Source organism: Phaseolus vulgaris, chromosome 7, assembly GCF_051622355.1.
Source record: "Phaseolus vulgaris cultivar YP4 chromosome 7, ASM5162235v1, whole genome shotgun sequence".
NCBI lineage: Eukaryota > Viridiplantae > Streptophyta > Magnoliopsida > Fabales > Fabaceae > Phaseolus > Phaseolus vulgaris.
In genome coordinates this window covers 737,673-748,307 of record NC_143504.1, presented here as the reverse complement: position 1 = coordinate 748,307, position 10,635 = coordinate 737,673, and the positions used below count along the sequence as shown (strand labels likewise).

At 33.0% G+C, this 10,635-nt stretch overlaps 1 protein-coding gene across 4 annotated transcripts in view; it reads left to right on the top strand.

Annotated features, from left to right (window-relative positions):
* Positions 1-478: 478 nt before the first annotated feature.
* Positions 479-10,635, top strand: part of GSL10 (glucan synthase-like 10) — a 35,118-nt gene continuing 24,961 nt past the window's right edge. The window contains exons 1-11 of one of the 4 annotated variants that reach the window (XM_068634844.2): positions 479-791; positions 1,052-1,155; positions 1,688-1,892; positions 3,307-3,404; positions 4,998-5,161; positions 6,843-6,939; positions 7,916-8,026; positions 8,104-8,229; positions 8,487-8,576; positions 9,400-9,497; positions 9,595-9,712. In XM_068634844.2, coding sequence (XP_068490945.2) covers positions 1,691-1,892; positions 3,307-3,404; positions 4,998-5,161; positions 6,843-6,939; positions 7,916-8,026; positions 8,104-8,229; positions 8,487-8,576; positions 9,400-9,497; positions 9,595-9,712 — 1,104 coding nt within the window. In that variant the 5' untranslated portion in view covers positions 479-791; positions 1,052-1,155; positions 1,688-1,690. Of the gene's footprint in view, positions 792-1,051; positions 1,160-1,687; positions 1,893-3,306; positions 3,405-4,997; positions 5,162-6,842; positions 6,940-7,915; positions 8,027-8,103; positions 8,230-8,486; positions 8,577-9,399; positions 9,498-9,594; positions 9,713-10,635 lie in introns of those variants that run through there. The other 3 variants (XM_068634843.2, XR_016523344.1, XM_090305125.1) reach the window with 3 other exon arrangements.

The following is a 10,635-nucleotide window of genomic DNA, read 5'->3' as shown; positions in this document are numbered from 1 at the left end:
TAAGTCATAATGAAAAAGTTTCAAACTCACACATGACACGTGATCTTGAGATTCTATGTATATTTAAAGATCGTCATTTATACATACAACAATTTTTTTTAAAATTTCATGCAACCAAAAATATCAAACATGTGTAACACAAGTTTATCCTTACTGGAATAAAGCACTTTATAAATACATGCAATAAAAAAGAACTTATAGCTCCGCAAATAACACCATGTTCTTCTATTACATAATTTTTCTCTCTCTCAATAAGTTCTTACCTTAAACAAGAAGAACAGCTGATATTCCATCAATACCTGTATTTAAGTTCAAATTTCCAATTACATTTTTCCAATATTTATGCTATACAGCATTTTTATTATTCTGTGCATCTCATCAATATCTACATTTAAGTTGAATTTTAAAAATACAGATTAAGACTTTTTGTTTTGTAGATAGAGATTAAAACTAGCTAAAAATAAAAGTATTTATTTTTGTTGTTATGCAGTGTTAATTCCAACGGCCTGATTCCTACATACGTTAAAACACAAAAGATTTCACGCGGCTACTTACCTGTTAAGTTACATATTCCGCGTTTGGTTTGGTTTGAAACACCCTAACCCAAACGCTATTGTGTCTGAGTACGACCGGTAGATCCGGTTGCACACTTCTTTTCCTTTTCTTTATCTTTTCTTAATCTTCTGTCTTCAATTGTTTTCAAAACATCGAAGCACAAAAACCGCTTTTCACTCATCAGAGTGCGATTCAGCTCCTTTTCAACTCGGAACCCTACACCTAGGGTTTTTCAGGTTTCTCACTTTTCTCTCCTTCGCTAATTTTTGCTATTCCATTTGTTCTTGCTTTTCCGAGAAACAGATTAGTGCGGAAATGGAAACTCTTCGATCTCGTGTTTCTCTTTTTGTATCGATCAGAGTGTAGTTTCTGTCAGTTTGAATCGTGTGATCTTTTGTTTGTATGTGGAATGGCGGTTATCATGTTTTTACTGAATTTGGAAGAGAATTTATCTTGTTGTGGATTGTTTACTGGTGCTTCTGATTTGGTTGTGTAGGTTGTGGTTGAAGTGGATCCACTCGTTCCGATAACTCTTCTCATTAGTTCTTTCATCAGCATCTTGTTATCGTTTGATGCTGTTCTGAACCTTTAAGTTCAAAAGTTAGTAAGTACTGTGAAAATTTTGTGACTCTTTAGTGTAAAGGTTATTGGAGCTAGTTACTCTGTAGTCTGTACTGCACTTTAAACATCACTCGAGTTCTTAATTTGCCAAGATTCCTTGTGGCATGCATTTCGTAATCGGTTTTTGCATGGCTTCTTGCATCCTTCAATCTACATTTTTGGATTGTACAAGTGAACTTTTGAAGTTTAACAATTAGACAATGATTGTGAGCTTTTGACTCGTTTATTTGTTTATCTGTTGGATCAAGTGAACTTTCTTCTCTTTTGCTCTATCTTTGCAACGCATGATTTTAGGTAGATGTTATTTTCCTAGTAAGGAACCTCAAGAAAAGTTATTCTCCCATAGTATGTGAGGAATTTTATACTCATTACTTATAGAAAATATCTATCTTGTTTAAATTGGTGGTTGTTTTGATTGTACTTACGTTTTCATGCAACAATGGTTTCTGGCTTTTACGTTTGTGCTGTAAATTATTAATGTTAACCTGTATGTTTTCACTTATATTAATAGAAAATGTCTCGAGCTGAGGAACTTTGGGAGCGGTTAGTCCGCGCTGCATTGCGGAGGGAAAGGACTGGTGATGATGCATATGGACGACCAGTTGGTGGTATTGCTGGAAATGTACCTTCTGCACTAGCCAAAAACAGGGATATTGATGAAATTTTGAGAGTTGCCGATGAAATTCAAGAAGATGATCCCAGTGTCTCAAGAATATGTCTGTTTGTCTTATCTTCCTTTGTTTTGCCTTGTTTATCTTTATTAATTTAGTAATTTCCATTACAACATTTTACTGATGTATTAAATACATTACAACTCTGCATACTAAATGTTGTATAAAAAAAGAAAAAAGAGGATGATAAATAAGAAAAAATATATTATTTCTTAATTACTAAATATAGTAGAATTGTAATTAAAACTAGTTTATAATATATATTTTTCTTTGAGGGAAAGCAAATGCTTTATTTGACATTATGTTTGGATAAGGGACCCACAGAGGAAAGTAGGAGAGTAGAGAAAAAGAATAGATTGTTTGGATTGGAAGAAAAAGAAAGAAGTAAAAAATAAAGAAATGTTGAACCCACATGTTTGGTTTAATATAATCATTTTCTTTAATGACACAAGTAGAGTAAAGGGGGATTCACACCAGAGGAGAGAAATGACTAGATGGGTATACTTGGACTGAGTAAATTATTTCCTCTAATTTTTTTGTTTCCTATACATGAGTTTAGCACGAAACTTTTTCATTGCCCTCTAGTTTTCTTCTTATTTTGCTCTTCATCCAACTTTCTTCAATGTTCTTTTTGAAAATAGTGTGACTATAAGGATTTGGGTGTTTGCGTTTAGGGACACCCTTAAAGATGCACCCATTTCATTATAGTGTAAACAACAAAGGATTGCATAAAATGTACTCTGTCCCAGTATTTACCTTGACTATAGTTATCAATAACTGTTTGTCCATCAGACAATGCTGCAATGTACGTGGAATATTCTACTACTAGAAATGACCAAAAATATTGTTTCAAAGGAAAGGAGCTACCTTACAATTACAAATATAGGTGTTCTACCAATTTTGAACTTGATCTATTCATAATACACATGTTGGAAAAATCAGTGAGAACTACATTTCAGCATGTCATTTGCATTTATTTTGTCAAGCCCAACTGTGTCAAACAAAAGGCTTCCCCTAGGTATGGCAGTGTGGAGTTTTCTGAGGAACAAAACTTCAACAAATTCCTTTCTGCTAAAACTTAATTCTGAACAGACATATTATTCGTCATCATTGGTCAGGCTTGTATACCATTCAAAGACCAAATATTGTAAAAATTTAAAGAGTAGTTATATATCTTTAACAGTTACTATTTGGTGAATTATACTAATTCATTTTATGTGCTCTATCTGCTTTTTTTTTGTGTGTAAAAAGACAACTATTATATGGTCTCTGGGCCTTGTTTGCTACACCACATAATAGTTTTTGAGTCATTAGAAGTTTTACTGTTTGATGTTATCTCCCTGGTTTCTTTGGTGGATGATAGGAAATTGTTAAACTTGAAAGGTGAAAAATGGGAAAATACCTTAGGGAACATATTTTTCTCTCTGTGACAAACTTAACCATTCTTATTTTTCTGCAGTATGCGAGCATGCATATTCTTTATCTCAAAATTTGGATCCTAACAGTGAAGGCCGGGGTGTCTTACAATTCAAGACTGGTTTGATGTCTGTCATCAAGGTATGGCTTTTAGTCTAGATTTATGTGTAAAAAAAACAAACTTGTGCTTGGAATACTTGACTTGTGCATGTCTGTTTTTTTTTGTCTGTGATTCTGTGGTGCTTGATTGGTATGCTAAAATTTTGTTGTATGGCCTGTTAATGCCAGTTTTTTTGGAAAGTTCATATCATATTGGGCTCTATTTATTTATTGCATGACTTGTATTTGAATTTGCTGTGGACTTCACCTTACCACCATTTTAATAATTATTATATGCCTATTGCTACTGTATCTTGCAGTGTTACCAGAGCTTTAGATCTAGCTTCCATATTATTTTTTCTAAATTTCAAATGTATATTTCAGAATTCGAGACAAAAGTAGTAATTGAAGGAGCGAAAAGTTTATGTTTCTTCCACTCACTTAGAGATTGTTTACATCAGGGTTTTTATAGCTACAGTAATTTGTATTACTAGGAAACTGGAAACAGGTATAGCCAGTTGGCAAAGCTAGATTAATTTTAATAAATTAAGAATTTCTTTAGGGTCTAGCTCAATACCACAAAATTAACTTGTAAGGTGAGAATTAACCAAGCCTTACAATGCTTATTTAAACTGTATCTCTAGTCAATATGGGACTAAACCTTCACCTTTGTGACTGCAAATAAGGCAGCCCCTACGGAAGCCACAACTATGGCAAGCTAGGAATGACCCCAAGTAAGATGGCTTTTCAACATTAATTGATTACATCATTTAACCCCTCGCATTGAAGGTGGGTGAGCCATAAGCCAAAGTATGGAGTTCAAACACGTTTGAGTTTGTTCCTTAGAAAGTGAATTCTGTTAGGAGATAGTGGGTTGGTCATTGATCTTGAGCTGGAATATGTTGAACTACTGCTACTAGTTGCTTGCTCGGGACTTTATCTTTGACAAAGAAGAGTTCATCCATAGAAATGGCAGAGATAGTGGCTTGGTCATTGATCTTGAGCTGGAATATGTTTAACTACAACTACTACTAGTTTATTGCTCTGGACCTTATCACTTGTTGGGTTTTTATACAAAGTACATACACAAAGTAAATTATGTAAAACATAGTGAAGCATTATAATTTAGAGGGGAGTGAAAGTATGAAAGGGAACCAGAGGAAGAAATATGCAAAACTATTGAATATGCAAATTCAAATGTAAATTTAGTCAGGACATTTAGATGAGCCAAACTACCGAATATTATGTTGATAAAGCACCCGAGTCAGGGAATCAGGCAGAGGGATGGTTGTTAGGTGACCAAATATTGAAGAGGAGAGATGAAAAACATGGACTAAATTAAAAAAAAACTGAAACTGAAATTGAAATCTTGCTTTGAGTATATTCTCAACAGAGATCTGTTACAACTGTGTTGTAGCTCTAACTTACAGCTGTCAGTTCTAGCAGAATGTAAGATAATTTTGGACATGCACTCTTTAGGTAGACTATCATTTTATGATATACAATTTTTTTTCTCCATTTATTTCTAAAATTTTCACTGTCCTTTTTTTGTTTCTTCACTGTAGTGAATTGCTTTCCTCATTTTATGTTCTGGTATAGTTTTTCATAATCTATGTTATTTGTCTATATTTTCAGCAAAAGCTGGCTAAAAGAGAAGCTGGAACCATAGATAGAAGTCAGGATGTAGCTCGGTTACAAGAGTTCTACAGAATTTACAGAGAGAAGAATAATGTGGATAAATTACGTGAGGAAGAAACGAAGTTGAGGGAATCTGGTGCTTTTAGCCGGGATCTTGGCGAGTATGTATTTTGACTTAGAAAATGGCATAACACTTATTTTGACACAGAAAATGGCATAACACTGATTTTGAATGAGAAAATGGCATAGCAATGATTTTGACTGAGAAAATGGCATAATACTGATTTGGGTTATTGCTTCCTCTTTCCCCTTCCTGTTGTGGTATCACATGCCTCAAAATAAGTTAAGAATGTGTCTGATTGTTTGGTTTTTCAGATTCCTTTTCGCCACCCATGTGGATAAAGTTGATTGTTATTTGCAATAAAATTTAATTAGTTTTGATAGAGGTCATGGAGAGATTAGAGAGAAAGTACAACTGAATTGAAACTTCTCCCTTTGTTCCTAAATACAAGACTTTTAACAATTTAACTAATCTGCATCTTTACCAAAGTTGGTTAATTTAGTTGGTATCATTTAATTTGTCTTCATTTGTAATATTTTTTTCAAAATCACCCTTAAATGGTTAATGTGAAGAGAGAATATTGGTAGTGGGGTTTAAATATTTAAAACTAAAATCTTCAATTTTCTAATCTTCATTTCATAACATCGTAAGAGATAATTCATAGCATTTATTGTTTAATTAAAATAATTAAGGGTATTTGTTCAACTTTTCTGTCATTCTTCAAGGCTACCAATCCGCTAGATGATGTTGCTTCACCCTTTCTTGATGATTCCTTGTGGCAAAGTTCTCATCTATATAAGCTAGACTTATCCTCTTCAAGAGCTATGTTATCTTTTGGAGATCCTACATTGTCAATATGAACAAACTATAGTATATAAGTAGGTCCAACCCTCACCTCTCAAGCCGGTTTTGTAAGATTGAGTTAGATTTGTAAAATCCACTATTTAAGATGGTGTTAGAGTCTATCCTAGCAAGATTTGTTGGGCCTATTGTGTCACCTGTTGTCGAATTGCTATTATTGGACCACTGACAAATATCTAGCCTCATTCTTGTGATGTTCATTCCTCCATATGAGGGGTTGTGTTGGAGATCCTACATTAATTAAAATATGAACAAATTATAATATATAAAATTAATTAAAATATGAACAAATTATAATATATAAGTGGGTGTAAATCTTATCTTGTAAATTGGTTTTGTGTGGGTGAGTTTGACATAAAGTCGATTTTTTAAGACAATTCTTTCATACTTACACTTAGAGAACTGACCAAGTTCTCAAAGGCACGAGATTTAGGCCAAGATACCAACAACTTAATAACGATGGTACAAGTGTGATATTCAAACTTCAGGCAATTAAATATAAACTAAATAATACTCTAATATTATTTTTAATCTTCTAAGACCATCCTATTAAATCTTTAAAACATTTGATTTTATTTATTTTGGGCCTCTTTAGGTCCATCTTATCACTATGTTATATATTTTGGTGGCACTATAATGATTATTTAAAAAGGTTGTTTGAATCTGGAACAATCAAAGCTTTTACTCAAGAATACACACTCAAAATTATTAACAACTGTTCCACCTCTTTTTGTTCTCTTTCTTTTTGTATGAAAATTTCATTGTTTCACAAAAAAACAGTTAATTACATAAACTTTGTTCACGGACTTGTCTAATTAATGATTTCTGATTTCTCGCATGGATTTTAATTTACATATGCAACATGATTTTTTTTGGTTATGCATACTGCTTTCTCATTAAGCGTTTTCTACTGAATACAGGTTGGAGCGCAAGACCGTGAAGAGGAAAAGGGTTTTTGCCACCTTAAAGGTTTTGGGAACAGTACTTGAGCAGCTGAGTGAAGAAATTCCTGCTGAGGTTGTGTTCATGCTTTCTTGGCACTCTTAATATTATAAACTAACATATTCATGCTTTTATGTACTTTTATGGATTATCTTTTTTAGGGAGCCTTTGTTGTTTATTATGATCTACTTAGTTGGTTGGCACTTGTGAGAGTTCTCATTTTTGTCAATATTTTTTTACTTTGCAATAATTCACTTTTATACATAAAGTGAAAATAATAGTAAATTGTGAGACAGGTCCTTTTGCAGAACTTTTTTATGGACTTTCTATTTTGCTTAACTTTGTATTAGAATTTATGATCTTTTATCACCTCTTAATTGTTATTTTTTTAATTTGTTTTCTTACCTTCTTTCTTTTTTACTGTTACTTGTTACTGTTTTCTTAATATTGTTTGATCCCTTGAATATAAGATATTTTGATGTTGTCCAGTAGATAACTGCTTCAGAATTTTTATTGTTATCAAACTGGGTTTCTGTTTGGGGGATGGGTGTGTGGGTTTATTAAGTTGACATGGCGGTGTCATGCAATTTCTTTTCCAGTTAAAATTATTCTTGTACCAATGAGTATGTTTCTACTGCATTAGGATAAATATGAGCATCTGTTACGATACAGCACTGTAGTAAGGACGAGTCTTCTACTATTATTGCATGGTTAAAGGATTTTGGAATGGAGTTGAAGTTGCTTTATGAAGAAAGGCAATGTTTATGGTGTTAGAATTTTCTTTTGTATATATTTATTTTTAGTGTATTTTTTGAGTGTGGGACTAGAATTTGTTGGGCTTAGTATTATCTGATTTCATTTGCATTTTTTTCCTATTGTTTTTGTTTCTTTTTCTCTGGATGTAATTGGCTTCATAATAAGAAATGAGGTAAAATGGTTGTGTAGGTGAGTTTGGACCTTGGATGTATGTTATTACTTTTCGATTTCCCATGCAATCACAATGGAATAATTTCTGAAGTTCAGCTATCTATTCATTTGTGTTTTTGTACAGCTGAAGCGGGTTATGGACTCAGATTCCGCATTGACAGAGGATCTGATTGCATACAACATCATCCCCTTAGACACTTCTTCTTCAACAAATGCTATTGTTCTTTTACCTGAGGTGAGTGACTTTGACATTCAAAATTTTTAACTATTCAGGTCAGGTTTACTTTTTTACCTGAAAAAAATTATTGTTAGGTGCAAGCAGCAGTTTCAGCTTTGAAGTATTTCGATGGCTTGCCAGAGTTGCCCAGGGGCTATTTCATCCCTCCATCAAGGAGCACCAACGTGTTCGATTTTTTGCAGTGTATTTTTGGATTTCAGGTCTGTATACCATGATTTCCATGTTTGAAGTCAAGATTAGTGTGATACTTTTGATTGTGCAAAATATTTGTTGGGTTCTCAAACTAAATTATTTTGTGCTCAAGTGTAAATTTAAATTATTTAATTGATACTGCCAAAACTAATAATTTTTCGTAGTTTGACTTTCGGACTTTTATTCTCTTAATTGTCTGAAGTAAACAATTGTATTCTTGCCAAGTCCTTTTTCTCTGTTGCTAATGATAATAACATGTTTCCAGAAAGATAATGTAGCTAATCAGCATGAAAACATAGTTCACCTGCTTGCAAATGAGCAATCTCGTCTTAGAATACCAGATGAAGCTGAACCTGTAAGTATTTATTTTTTATTTTCAAGTGTGAGGATTTTTTATGTTATACTGTTGTATTGAAAAATATGGGTGGTGGGCCTCAAAATGTTTTAACCCCACGGTGAATATTAGTATGATCAGTTTCTTGTTTTGAGGGCTGTGAGAAATTGATAAATAATATTTTCGGAATGCATATAAAGATGTTCATAGCTCGTTTAGACTGGATTTGGGAAAATATAAAATTTGAACCTATCAATTTTTATTGTTTTGGATTAGTTTAGTTCAGAGTTTTTTTAAAGAATTTCCAAATCAAAATCGAAGCAACACTATTTGAAATATGTGGCTCAAAGTATTATAAAGAATAATTTTTAAATTACAATTTTTTTTATCAAGTAACTTTATGTGTCTACGATACCTGCATGTATCAGGGTGGGTAACGGGCTATTTTTTACAGACATTATCAATATCTTCGAGGATGAGAATGGAAATTTGGTAGAATAGGGTAGTTTGGTCATTCAACATTAAGTCAGTACCGTCATTTAACATAGGGCTCGAATTAACAAAAAACATTGGAGGGGGTAATAGTCGCAATATGACTAAAATATGGGGTGTTAGTGTTAGTTGAAATATTTGAACATTAGACCTACAAATGGTTTAACGAAGGGAAAAGTTTCTCTTCAAATAAATTGATAAGGAAAGTTGTTAAATGACTAACAATAATATGTGCAATTAGGATTAGCAATTCAGTTTGTTAATATTTTTATTAACAGATTTGTCACCCAGATGTTGACATGCATTTTTTGTATGTCTCTTTTCCTTACTCATATTTTTGTTATGATTCCAGAAATTGGATGAAGCTGCTGTGCAGGCTGTATTCCTCAAGTCCCTTCAGAATTATATTAACTGGTGTAGTTATTTACGCATTCAGCCTGTTTGGAGCAGGTACTGTTATTATCCCGATTTTGTTTTAAATTTAATTGATATTTACCAGTCTATGATTGTTAAGATTAAATGAGGGTGTCTAATGGTTCTTGTTCAGTTTGGAGGCTCTTAGTAAAGAGAAAAAAATATTATATGTTTCTTTGTACTTCCTAATATGGGGTGAAGCCGCAAATATCAGATTTCTTGCAGAATGCTTGTGCTACATATTCCATCATGTAAGTTTATTGAACAAGTTTGAGTCAGCACTTTTTTATTTGTGCTTTTGAAGATTTTGCTTGAGGTTAAAGTTTATTGAACTATAATAGGTATTTTTTTATTAACCTCAAATCCTCATGTAAAAGTAGATATGTTGGAAAAACTCTGTATATTGTCCAATAACATGCATATTAACTTCATTAGATGGAGACACTAGGAGGAAAATGAAAAGTCTTGAAGTAAAGGGAAGACTTACGGAAGGTGACATATGCTAAAATAAAATAGCTGTTAAGAGAAGGTGAGAAACATTTTTATCCTTTTTGTGATCAATGAGTGAACTAAGGCGAAAGGGGATGAAGCCCGTTGTGAGACATTACTAGGAAAAGAATTATGAATGTGTTTCCCTAACTGACACTAATCACATAATAAACTTGATAATATGAATAAATTTCCCAAACCAATCCCTAGTAGACTGCTTGAGGGCATATAAGGATTTGCTGAGACGACATACCAATCTAGAAGACTTCCCATGAGAAACAAAGCTGAGAGGTTTCTCCATATAAATTTCTTCACACAAATCCCCATTAAGAAAGTCATTTTTGACATCTAGTTGATTAAGAGACCATCGTTGAAGAGCAACCTATCGAAACTCTCTTTAAGTTAGGCTTAAAGTCCACTTCTTAAGATGGTATTAGAGCTATTTAGAGCTTATCTTACCAAGAGCTTGTTTGGATGTATCGTGTCATCTATTATCGGGCGCGAAGGGGGTATGATGGAGATCCCATATCAACTAGTGATGATGACTTTTCATAGTATATAAGTGGGTGCAAACCTCATTTACAAGTCCTTTTTTGTAAGGTTGAGTAGGCTTAAAATTCACTTCTTAAGAACTTCCAAGATTAAACTATGTTGTGTCCTAACACTCACTCATATAAGTTATTGT